General features: G+C 47.0%; 1 protein-coding gene and 1 long non-coding RNA gene across 2 annotated transcripts; one reads left to right on the top strand and one right to left on the bottom strand.

The window, feature by feature from the left end:
- Positions 1-251: 251 nt before the first annotated feature.
- Positions 252-853, bottom strand: LOC136472060 (uncharacterized). Its single transcript, XR_010762241.1, has 3 exons — positions 736-853; positions 445-653; positions 252-357 (listed from the first exon to the last, which is right to left on the bottom strand). It is a non-coding gene; the product is annotated as an uncharacterized lncRNA (long non-coding RNA).
- A 10,589-nt stretch (positions 854-11,442) lies between these two features.
- Positions 11,443-11,838, top strand: LOC136469073 (fasciclin-like arabinogalactan protein 17). Its single transcript, XM_066467405.1, has one exon. The coding sequence runs from the start codon at positions 11,443-11,445 to the stop codon at positions 11,836-11,838; it is 396 nt and encodes a 131-aa protein (XP_066323502.1).
- Positions 11,839-12,607: the final 769 nt, after the last annotated feature.

Below are 12,607 nucleotides of genomic sequence, written 5' to 3' on the forward strand. Positions count from 1 at the left end.
AAGAATTTAAGTCTCCATCACAGTAAAGACCTCAGAGATGGAAATAGTTGTATCACTTATAGCTCTGGCTAACGTAGGGGCGATCTCAACTTGCCTGCCTTCTCGGGTAGCTTGGTCATATGGGTTGTTGCCCTCATCCTCGCTCGCAATGTCAGCAATGTCTTGCTCCAGTCCAAGCGGGCCTCAATTGAAGCCTTGTTCGTTGACCAAGCCAAACAAGGTAATCATCGAATGCCTTGTCACGATGGACTGGCGTGGATGCCCATGTTGTTCTGCTCCATCAACATCCACTCATCAATGTAGCGCTGGTGCTCCAGCTGCCAGTTGGTGATCTTCTTATTTTTTTGTCTGCTGAACCTGCAAATTTTACACCATAGCGGCAATATGAAGGCCTACTCAATGATTCATTCATGTGAAACGAACAAAATATTGCATGTTACGTACTTGTGGAGCTGCCAACCGGTGGAGAAATCCTCGGGCGGAGAAGGCTGCAGCCTACCAAACTGCCGTGCTACATGGTGAGGGAGATGGTACTCCACTGCATAGAAACAAATAAGGGGGGTCCTCATCGTCCAGACGTCCTCGTCTGCCATGCACAAGGAGCTCAAGTTGAGATCCGTGACTTGCCTCCGCCGATATGGGCGCCATTGAACCTGTACACAACGTCGTCATCAACTAGTCGACGCTCAATTTGTGCACATATCCTCGATTAGGCCAAAAGGGTGGGAAACTTACATGCTGTGGCAAAAGGGTGTCCAGCTCGTTGGTGAAGCTGATGTACGCGTGGCGTGACACGTGGTAAGTTCCGTGGGCTCGCTCGTAGAGGTGTGCCACTGGTAGGGGCGACAACTGTGTCTCCTTGAGGAAACCAAGGTTGTGGGGGATCAAGCTGATGCGGTCTCCCAACTAGGAAGCCTCTCCCACATCCAAATCTGCAAAAAAGAGTGGAAACTTGCATGTTAATCACTTTTGTTAAGAAAAAACATTGAATTGTAGTGGAAACTTGTACAACTTTGCTTTATTACCTGCAACAGTGTGATGCACCCTGACATTGTAGCGTGCGCGCCTCTAGGACGGCGGCAAGCCTCGCAAAGCTGACGGTACAGGAAGGCAAGTATAGCCGAGCCCCAACTCCTATTGCCGGCATCCTCCCAGTTCCAAAGGCACGGGATGTACATCCTAGGACGCCGTGTCTCTAGTGCCGTCAGGGAAGAGAACCGTACCAAACATGTGCAGGACGTAGGCCCGACAGTAGTATGTCATGGTCTGGGCGTCTACGTTGGGTGGGCACTCCCGAAACTGCTGACGAAGCCACCTCAGGGACACCCCACTGCTGCGCCATTTCTTGCCAGCCTCAACTGCCGCTAGGGGACATCCCAAGAAGTGCTCAACCCGCTGCTGCCATCCTTCAGACTCCGTGTCTCCTGTCACTGGGAATCCTCGGATTTTGACTCCAAGGATCATGGCAACGTCCTCGAGAGTGACCGTCATCTCCCCGCACGGTAGGTGAAAGTTGTGTGTCTCTGGACGCCACCGATCTATCAACGCCGTCAGCGCCGCTGGGTTGAAAGGTGGCGTGCCTCGACGACAAACACGAGCAACGGTAGCAAGGTTCGCCAGCTTCAGGAGGGGCGTGTACCTCTCGTCGTAGACCATGGTCGTAGAGGCCTCATGTGTCATTGGCCTCAGCACATTCAAAACCTGCAAAAAAAAGACAAGCATGAAAAAGTATTAGTTCATGTCACTTTATAAAGAGCATGGACTATAGAGCAAAAGATGAACAATGCACTGTTTCATACGAATTATTGAATATACCTCTCCGTTCTCGATCCTCCGAGCCCGGTGGTGCTCATCGAACCTTGGATCAAGAAGGGGGAACCGATCCATCCTGCAACATAAGGAATGCCAAAGCATTAGTATAAGTTAAAGCATGTATATGTGGTACGAAGTAACATAACAATAAAAAAACAAAAGTAAACCAATGCACTATTACACAAAGCAATTCAAGTAGCTAGCTTGGTGGATACCTGTTGTCTAAGTAGTTCAGGACATTTTCTCTTATTGTGGCCCGTCTTATGGCAACCAGAGCAACGGACTCTTTTGGGTGTCCTCTACAAAATGTGTCCCAACCTTACTCGTGGTTGATCTACCTTTCGTGGCTTGGTCCATGTCCATCCTGAACCGCTTTCCGCCGCCTAGGTCCTCTACTCTTCCAGAGTAAACCAAGATCTAGCCACATACTTGGGGCCATCATAAGTAGGCCATTGACTCTCGTCAAGAAATGGCTCGAACTGAGGATTCCAGGTGCTCATTAGGTTCCTCAAAGAGAACTCCGCGGCCATACGGGGAGGGACCTCAGCGTCAACACGTCTAAGGCGACAGGCTGTAATCATGTGGGAGCAAGGCCTATGGTATATGATCGGTTTTCCACACGTACACTTGTTCTCATTGATCACTACTTTATGTTTTCGAGCACCCCGGTCTTCACCACCAATGTTAGTTCCACCACCCTCTAGAATCTCATATCCATGGTTGATCGGATCGAAACATGAACCCTTCTGTCGTTTAGACTTTTTCTTTGAGAAAGCTAGTTCCTGAGATGCTAAAAGTGGCCAAGCTTTGCCTGCTGTCCATAGAGACCTCGCATGCTTCTTCCTCGAAACGAACCAAGCATTCAACTTGTAGAAGGTGAATGAGGCAATAGCAGTCACAGGCAGACCACGACAACCTCTTAGAAGGCTATTGAACATCTCTGCCATGTTACTAGTCATGAAGCCCCATCTCCAACCTCCGGTGTCATATGCAAGTGACCACTTATCCTTCGACGCCATCAACTCGCTCAAGAATTGCCTGCCATCAACATTTGTGGCTAACTTCAGGGCATCTAGCTTGTCTTTGAATAATTGAACCTCTTGCTGCCTGCAAACCTCCTCAAATAATTTGAAGTTGTCCTTTGTGTGATCACGCCTTATAAGATTCTGAGCAAGGTGTCTGGTGCACCACCGGTGATGTATTTGGCCGTAACCAGGAATCTCTTGTTCTACGGCATTCAGAATGCCAGCATGCCTATCGGATATCACACAAACATCACGTCCCAGACCAATTACCACTTATCTTACTAGCCTGAGAAACCAACACCAACTATCCGTGTCCTCCTTCCGAACAATCGCAAAGGCCAATGGCACAAGCTGGTCTTCTGCATCTGTCCCAATACAAATAAGCATTGTGCCTTCAAATTTCCCTGTAAGAAAGGTCCCGTCAATTGAGACGACGGGCCTGCAATGCTTGAATGCTTCGATGCTCTGCCCGAACGCCCAAAAGGCCCTTCCAAATACCTGGCTACCATTCCTTGTTTCACCCTCCTTAGGTAAATACTCGAAGTGCATCCCAGGATTTACAGCCCTCATTGCGTTCAACATTACAGGGAGGCGCTCATAAGCTTCTTCCCAATTTCCAAATATTATTTCCAGTGCACGCTGCTTTGCCCTCCATGCTTTTCCATACTTGACATAGTAATTGTACCGTTGGAAGATGATCTCAACCAACGCGGACACCGTAATGGTTGGCATATGCTTCACCACGGGGCATAACTGCCTTGCAATGAACCTAGAATTGAGCTGCAGATGGTTCTCTTCTGCCTCAGCAGTGGCACAAACATGTGGTTGCTTCACTGAGGTAATCTTCCATTTGCCTGCCTTCGTCTTCCTAGCACATACTCTCCAACCACACTGTTGTTCTTCACAAGCAACAGTGTACCTCTTCTCCTTGAATGAATTGATGACCCTAAAAGGTCGGTTGTGTACAATGGAGTACTCTTGCAACCATGTTTTCAACTCATCCATGGTAGCAAACAATATGCCCTTCCGTATGATGAGGCAACCGCTAACATCAGGCACTAGTTGTATCACTTGGCCCACCATCAGCTACTGCCCTGTGACCATGGCTAAGGTCCTCGAAATCACCAACTAGTGGATCTCTCCAAGGCAAGACCCTAGACAATATCTCTATTTCCCTAAAATTGAGACGACCAACAGGGCGATCGTCATCAGAGTCTTCGGCTATCTCCTCTACGAAGGATTCATCATCTCCAGCTATCTCCATGTCAAAACGGTTCGTAGCCCTAGCATCACCAAAGTCTTCTTCACCACTAAGATCATCTTCGTCGCTAAGCTCATCCTCAATAGAAAAGTCTCCGCTAGCGTCGTCCAAACCTTCTTCTGCATCACCAATACATAATCATCATCCTCTTCATCACTATCATGATTGCCCTCACCATCGGCAACCGGCATTCTCCTCCTCATCTCCACCGTAGCCTAGTTGTGTGACAAGTATTTCTTCTTCAGACAAAGGACCATAACCTATGTGAGCGGGGGAAGATGGGCATGCTTCGAAGCTTATCATTTCCTAAGCCGGACTCCTTACTTACTACTAAATCCAAAGATCGCACTTCTGAGGCCAATACAACTGCCTTGTAATCATTCCATTCAGACTCGCTTGTAATTTTGAGCAACCGCTTGATCCGAGGACCCTTCGACTGACCCAACATCTATGACACCTTCAAACTGAACATGCACGTCTCCTTCATTCCAGCCTAACTTAACCTTCACTCGCTCCACTAACTGGGTCAAAGATGGTGTTTCAGAAAAAATCAACAACTCCTCACACATGTCCAGAAATTCCAAACTATCATCTCTTGTCCTAACAATACGGCCTCCATGATGCAACCTCACTAATTTATCCATCTACAGCCATCACACAACAAGTAGTGTCACATATCAATATATCATGCGAGTTTCAATCCAATAAGTAGAAACTAAAATATATCATTTCATCTTTTTCAACCCCAACAACATAATCATTTCTAGTCATAAAAAATTGAAATGTAATGACCAACAAATAACTAAAATACATACTAACCCTAATGACCAACAAATAACTAACCCTAATGACACCTACAATAAACAAAGAACCCTAATGACCAAAATAACTAGAAACCAAACTAACCTAACATGTTCAGCACATAAAACAGTTAAACAACAATGCACTCAATCATCCTAAGCCATACATTTTGCAAATGCAAATACACATATACCAAAACACCATACACCCATGATTCCACATGATTAGAGACAATGCATAGCACATCTACGCGGATAGATTGGAGGAGGGGAGGGACCATTACCTCGAGGAAAGCTTCGGGAGACGAGATCTGGGCACCTAGGGTCGTTTTGGGAGCTTAGGGTTTTGTGGGGGCGTGGGGGAGAAGAAGAAGAGAGGAGGCCGGCGGTCTTCAGAATGGAGGGAGGAAGAAGAAGGGGGCCGCGGCGCGGCTTCAAGGAGCCAGACCTCGGCAGTTGAGTCGGGCCGCGCCGAGTCTGGTGGCTCGACGTTAAGTGACCCCACGCCGAGCTATTGGGCCACTGAAGCGTTGTTGGGCCGCCTGGGCCGCGCGCTGAATGGTGCCAATAGCTCGGCGTGTAGCCCCACCGCGCCGAGGTTCGGCCTATGGCGTTGACTGACACGACGCTGACGTGCCGGGCCCCATGCGCCACTGTGTCGCCGTCAACCGGGTCGTCCGTGATGTGGCAAGACCTCGGCGTCGTGTCAGTCGACGCCAACCCTCATACCTCGGCGTCATGTTCTAAGACGCCTAAAAATGGTCTATTTTCAGCAAACGTTTTGGCATAGGTCTTTTTGTAAAAAATGTTTTCAAAAGGGACCAAAATACAAAAATTTCACCTAGCCCGTTCATCTTTTGCGTCGAGAATATTCCAATTCGATTCAAGTATTCACGATGCGGGGCCCGTCCGTGAATCCCCATGACGTTTCTGGTGCGGACGTGTGTTTGTCCTCCTCATGTGTCATTGCAACGGAGTTGCTTCGGTTGAGAAACCCCTCAATCCAGTGGTGGAGCTAAAGGGTATGCCGGGTATGTACCGGCATACCCTGCAATTTCGGCAACAGATCAAGTATATATATGTATATATACACATATACACTCATCTGCTTTAGTATACTAGAGCTGAGCCTCACTGTCTGAGCATGTGCTAGCGTGAGCCGTGAACGAGCGTGAGGCCCAAGCGGGAACGTGGCCCATGCGGCCAGCGACGGAGATAGGATCAAGGGACAACGCCGACGCCAATACAGAATTACGGATCGAGGCAGCGCGTCGGTTGGACTTCGAGTGTTCGCCCTGCCCTACACCGACACCAATACAGATTGTTCACGCCGTCGGTTGTCGCCCTACCCTACGACAGCACCGGCCACTCATCCTTGTGACCTCGTGTCCCGTTCGGCCTTCACCCTGTCCTACGATAGCACCGGCCACCGGCATCTAGGTAAATTTGTGATCGGAATTGTTCAGGTGAGATTTCAATCTTTGTTGTTCGTTTTTTAAAAAAAAAATCATGTGTACTTTTAATTGCTAATTGCTTAGCGCTAAAATTATAGAATCATCTATCACGTGGTGAGGTGGAGGATTTTTCCCAACATCTGAGTCAATCTAGATTGATCTTTTGTTTAGTACTCGTATCACGTGAGTGATCCATAATCACATGTGAGAGTTCAATCTTGCAAGCACAATTTATTTAATTATTTGGTACCATGTTCTTTGTAATATTTATGCAGTTATGAAGAGAAACAGGGACATTGCATCTCTTTTTAGAAGCATGTAGCAAAGAAGAAGGCAGCGGCAGCTACTGCTACTTCTAATCCTGATCCGATTGAACCTGTGGTGGAAGAGCAGACTCATGAGAGAGTAGTTGAGGAAATTGTAAATTCTATGCCACCGCCACCGCCACAACCGTCTTCACTGCCACCAGTTTATGACATCAATCGCCTTCCACATGATCCAGGTGAAAGACGTTCATATTCTAAAATGTCCTGTTAATGATCAATATGCAATTCGAAAAGCATATATTATTGAAGGTCCATTCAAACCTTTTGCACATGATTTTTCAAAAAGAAAGATTTTAGATAGGGATCGGGGATTCAACTATTGTTGGATGTACAATAATGATTGGCTTGAGTATAGTATTAAGAAGGATGTTGTGTTTTGCTTCATATGCTATTTGTTCAAGAAGGGTACTGGGTCAGACACATTTACTGTTGATGGCTGGAAGAATTGGAATATAGGAGAGAAAGCACTTCGCAAACATATGAGTTCTAAGGCACATATTGTAGCTCAAGAGAGATACATTGGCTTTACAAATCCTAAGGTAGCAATTGATTATAATATTAAGAAGTGGAGTGATGAGGATCTTCGTCTTTATAAGAAAATGTTGACTTATTCACTTAGGTGTATCAAGTTTCTTTTGCATCAAGGGTTGGCATTTCATGGACATGATGAAAGTGAAGAATCTAGCAATAGAGGAAACTTCATTGAACTTTTAAAACTTCTTACCAAAAATAGTGAAGAAGTGAAGAAGTATGTTTTGGACAATGCTCCAGGTAATTGTATACATTTTATGACCGGAGCGTTTGAGAACTTTGAGTTTGTTTTCTTTGCACACTTAATGTACATTATTCTTGGATAAACAAATGAGTTATCTGAGTGTTTGCAAAGAAGGGACCAAGATATTCTTAATGCAATATCACTTGTTAATGTGGCAAAGAAAAGAATGCAAGAATTGAGGTATGATGGTTGGAATATTTTTCTTGAGAATGTCACTTCATTTTGCGATAAACATGGTGTTGAAGTTCCTGCTATGGATGGTGATTATGTTCCTTATGGAAAATCAGCAAGGAAAGCTCGTGCCCGAAAGCAAACCAATGATGACCACTTTAGAAGAGAAGTATATATTGGTGTCATTGATCAAATAAGTCAAGAACTTGATAATCGGTTTGACGAGATTAATATGGAGTTGTTGTCGTGCATGTCGGCCTTCGGTCCTTCCAAGTCATTTGCTTCTTTTGATACACAGAAGCTACGTAGACTAGCTGAGTTCTACACAAAGGAGTTTTCAAATAATAATTTGCTCAAACTTGAATTGCAGCTAGATAATTATATTGATGACACGAGACAGGATGGTAGATTCAAATGTCTAGACAATATTGTTGATCTCTCAGTTAAGCTTGTTGAAACAAAGAGGCACAAAGTGTATGATATGGTTTATGAGCTCCTCAAATTGGTATTGCTTCTACCTGTGGCAACGGCAAGTGTTGAAAGGGTATTTTCTGCAATGGTTTTTTATAAAACAAAGTTAAGAAATAAGATGGAAGATAGTTTTTTGGATGACTGTCTAGTCACTTTATTGAGCAGGATATTTTCTTTGAAGTTGATGAAGATAATATAATCAATACATTTATGTCCCTTCGAAACCGTCGAATAAAATAGTCACAAAAATAGCATTGTAAATCTCTAGTTCTCTTTTATGCCTTATTTCAATTATCGGTGTGGCTTTTGAACTATTTATACTATACTTATTGGATGGTTTGAACTTAATCCATGAATTTAAGCCTTATTGTGTTATTTAGTGCATATATACCGAATCATGTTGTTAACTTTACAATTATTACCGAATTGCTAAAATGGATTTACCGAATTGTATATGAAAAAATTTTGGGTGGCATATCCTTAGACAAAATCCTAGACTTGCCACCGCCTCAACCGGGACTAAAGGCCCTGGGGCTCCCAACCAGGATTGAAGGGGTCATTTAGTCCTGGTTTTTTATACCAACCAGGACTAAAGTGGTCTCAAGGCCGAACCCGAGGGCGGCCACCTCCAGTCCCGGTTAGTATAACCAATCGGAACTAAATATTACTTTTTTTGTTTTCTTTTCTTTTTACAGTTTCTTTCTATTCAATTTATTTTTATTTCAAAAAGTTTTCGTTCACATATTATACACTATACTATTGTACGTCATCCATAAATAAGAATAAAACTAATCAATTAAGAGCTTATATATTACAACAATTTAAAACAAGTCATTACAAACTAGATTTTTCTGGACTTGGCAAAGACAAGTAGACTCTAAATTGTGATCCCAAGTTTGTGTGTGAGAAGTGCAATTATTGCTCTATTTTGTTCAGCCAAAATTATGTGATTTTTGACAAAAATAGGATTTATTCTTACTTGCAGGTTATTTTCAGGGTCACATATTGGACACGCTTTTGGTCTATCCTTCAGAAGGAGAACAACAAGTCAACTCTAAAGTGGGCATGTCGTATGTTAGAGACTGCATCAGTGGAGATCTTCTCCAAGCATGAGTGGTTGTCTTGTGTTTTAGAATTACACAGCACAACGTAGGCGTCCACAACACGCACGTACACTCACACCCCTATGACCACATGTACGCAAACTCTACTTCTATAAACACCTCAGAAGGACTGAGCCGGCAGATCTTGAGATTCATGAAGTTACCATAGGCGTCCCGCTACGGTCGACGGGGATGTCGCCCACTGAAAGCGTAGCACCGTTAAATTCTAAAATAAATTCATGAAAATGAGAGCACTTGTGCCAAGTCGGACTTAAATCCGGGTGGTAGGTTCCACCATAAAAAACCTAGCCAACTGACTTATAATCAGTCCGTTGGGTTGTTGTCTTCTAATAGACTTAGTGCTTAGTTTGGTGCATGAGTTTTTTCTTTGTGTTGTCTACTCTTTGAGAGCTTGTTTTTTTTAGTCGGAGGCAGGACTTGTAACAAGGGATGGTTAAGACTGACTCCAACGGAGCTACCCAAACCCAAAAATAAGTCTCGCACGGTGCTTTGCCTATTAAATACCGGCTCCAACGGGTGACCCATCCACATGACGCATTTTGGCTACTAGCCCAAAGGAAACGCAAAAAAAGCGTCCTTCTCTCTCCTCAGCCCATATCTCCGCGGCGCGACGGCGTGAAGGAGGCAAGGCGGGAGCGGGAGTCCGACGTGACCGCGCAGGGTAGAGAGCTCGCCGGCGAGGGGGGGCCGGCGACGACGGCGAGGCGGGGAGAGAGAGTCGGGCGGCGCCGTGGGAGCACCTCCGGAGCCGCCAGCTTGGCTGCCTCGCTGGATCTGGGAGCGCCTTGGCTCCCGTCGCTCACCTCCGGGCTCTTTTCTCTTGATTTCTTTATTTTTAGTGGGTGGATGAAGGGAGGAGGCTAGTCCTCATCTTGTAAAGATGATGCCTTCGTGATTTAGCTGTGCTTGTTGTCTAATTTCGTGCTAAATCTTTGATTCCCGTGCGTTTTTTCTTTTTCTTATTTTCAGGGCCCTTTTTGGGGGATTTTTTGTTCTTCGTGTTTGAGCCCGAATCTCGTGGAATTGGTTGAGGGGAAATGTTGCTAGGACCTTGGGGAGCATCTTTGATATGATCCCCCTCCAAATCCCTCACGAATTCGGCTTAAATTTTAAATTTCATTTTTTGGGACTTTTTCGTGTTCTTGGCCATGATCTGTTTGTCCCAGAGATTGAGGTTGGTTTGAGCCATGATCTTCTAGGAGTAGCTCGACAACTTCCTTGTGATGGCCGGTGCAAAGTTTGGGAATGAATCATTCTGATTTGATCGATTTTTGGTTGATTTTGTGTCCGCCGTTCTCTGTTTGTTCTTCGGTTCGTGCGTTGTCTTTTCTGTTTATTCTTTGCGGCATCATTGTTCTTCAGTGGAGGCATCGCTGTTCTTCGCGCCGGATCTCGCAGCTCGGTGGCCGGCCGCAGGGAAGACGAAAACGGAGGAGCAAGCGGCACCGGACGAGAGTCTTCGCTGTTGGAGAAGGAAGTTTTTGGGGGCGTGACCCTTTCCCTGTATGTGACTCAAATCATGAAATAGGTCTCGTGTTTGTGTTTTTACCGTTAGAGACAGTCTAAGTGCATAATTTATGCAAAGGCTGGAATAGTTGAATAAAAATTCTTTTTTCTACAAATAACTTTGTGGACCGACCACGGACCATCCATCCATCTGACTGGGCAGCCTGTACATGCGGGCCAGTGCTACGCCGGCGCGTGCCGCACGCGCCAAAGTCTAACCTGAAGCCAACTCACATGCCGGTCTCGATTCATGTATTCCACTATTCCACGATGACCGTGGCCGCCGCGTCGGGGCTCCCGTGATGGCCACGTCGCCAACGGCGTAGCCGCCCTAACTAATTCTGGAGCGGCGCACCTTACTTGGTCCAGTTCAAGACTGTTGGGGGTCTCTATGAATAAAAGGGTTATTTTGATATATGCCATTATAATTCTTCAAGTTTTGATAAACGCTATTATAATTCATCTATTCGGAGATTTGCCATTACAATTTCATCTCTCCCGCATCCATGCCATTTTCTACGGCTGCCGCGTACGAGGCCCACTGTCAGTCACGTATGCCTACGGAAGGCATACGGACGTCAAGTCCCCGTCTCCTCTGACCGAGCCCGCTATCGCTCGCACGCAGGCTGCCGCGGATGAGCAATTGAGCGTCGTCGCTCCGCCTCCGGCCCCCACGGGCAGCCGCCAGCACGGGAGAGGTGTGCGTCCTCTCCATAGATGACGGCCCGGCACCGCGCTGGTGCGCCTGTAGGCCGCGCCGCAGCGGCACAGCTCGCGGACTTCTTCGACGTGGCAGCGGGGTCCGGCGTGGGAGGCGTCCTGGCAGCCCTGCTGTTCGCGTTCGGGGTCAACTCCAACTCCGTGCTGGTGGCGCTGCGGGACTCGCACTACGCGGAGCTGGCGGAGCTGGTGGAGAAGGCGCTGCTCCTGCACACGCTGGACGACGCCGTCGGGAAGCACAACGTCACCATGTTCGCGCCGCGGAACGAGGCGCTGGAGCGGGACCTCGACCCGGAGTTCAAGCGCTTCCTGCTGGAGCCGCGCAACCTCAAGTCGCTCCAGGCGCTGCTGCTCTACCACGTCCTCCCCTCGCGCCTGGCTCCCGACGCCTGACCCAACTCGTGTCTCTTGGTCCAAAAGAAGCTAGCTTTAGAAGCTGTACGTATATCTTTTGTTGGCAAAAACAAGTTCGTTAGAAAAAAAGAATGCTCAAAAAGCGGAAAGAGAGCTCCAAGCGGATATACACGATCGATCGTGTAGTAGTACACCACGAATGCGCAATGCGCGGCGATAAAATGAACAGAGCCCGTGTTAATTCTTGCTTGTTTACAATGTGAGGAAAGAAATTGAAGAAATCGACGTCGGGGACTCAATGGTGAGGAGTTCCCAATTCCCAGCAATCGCGGCGGAATTTTTTTTAATTTTAACAATTTTTTATAACTAATTTTAAATTTAATGTTGCAAGTTTTTTTAAAAAAAACTAACATTTTTTGCCGCGCCTAGTGTCCTGACGGGGTCAAATGCCTATGCCGCGTCATGCATGGTGGCGCGGCAGAGGTCTGACATGGCGACAACCGGTTTTGGTGACCGTTGACGTGGCAGCTCTTGCCGCGCCATGCATGGTGGCGCGGCAGAGGTCTGACATGGCGACGACCGGTTTCGGTGACCGTTGACGTGGCAGCTCTTGCCGCGCTACCGATCTTGGCGCGGCAGTGCTGCGCCTTTTCCATGGCGCGGCAGAGCCAAATAAATACCGCGCCAGCGCCCGCACTCGCCCATCCGCCGCCAGCGCCGCCAGCCGCCGCGCAGCACCCGGCGCCCGCGCCCGCCCGGCCACGCCGCGCCCGGCCACTCCCGCTTTGGTATTTTAGGGATTGATTAT

This window comes from Miscanthus floridulus, chromosome 8, assembly GCF_019320115.1.
Source record: "Miscanthus floridulus cultivar M001 chromosome 8, ASM1932011v1, whole genome shotgun sequence".
NCBI lineage: Eukaryota > Viridiplantae > Streptophyta > Magnoliopsida > Poales > Poaceae > Miscanthus > Miscanthus floridulus.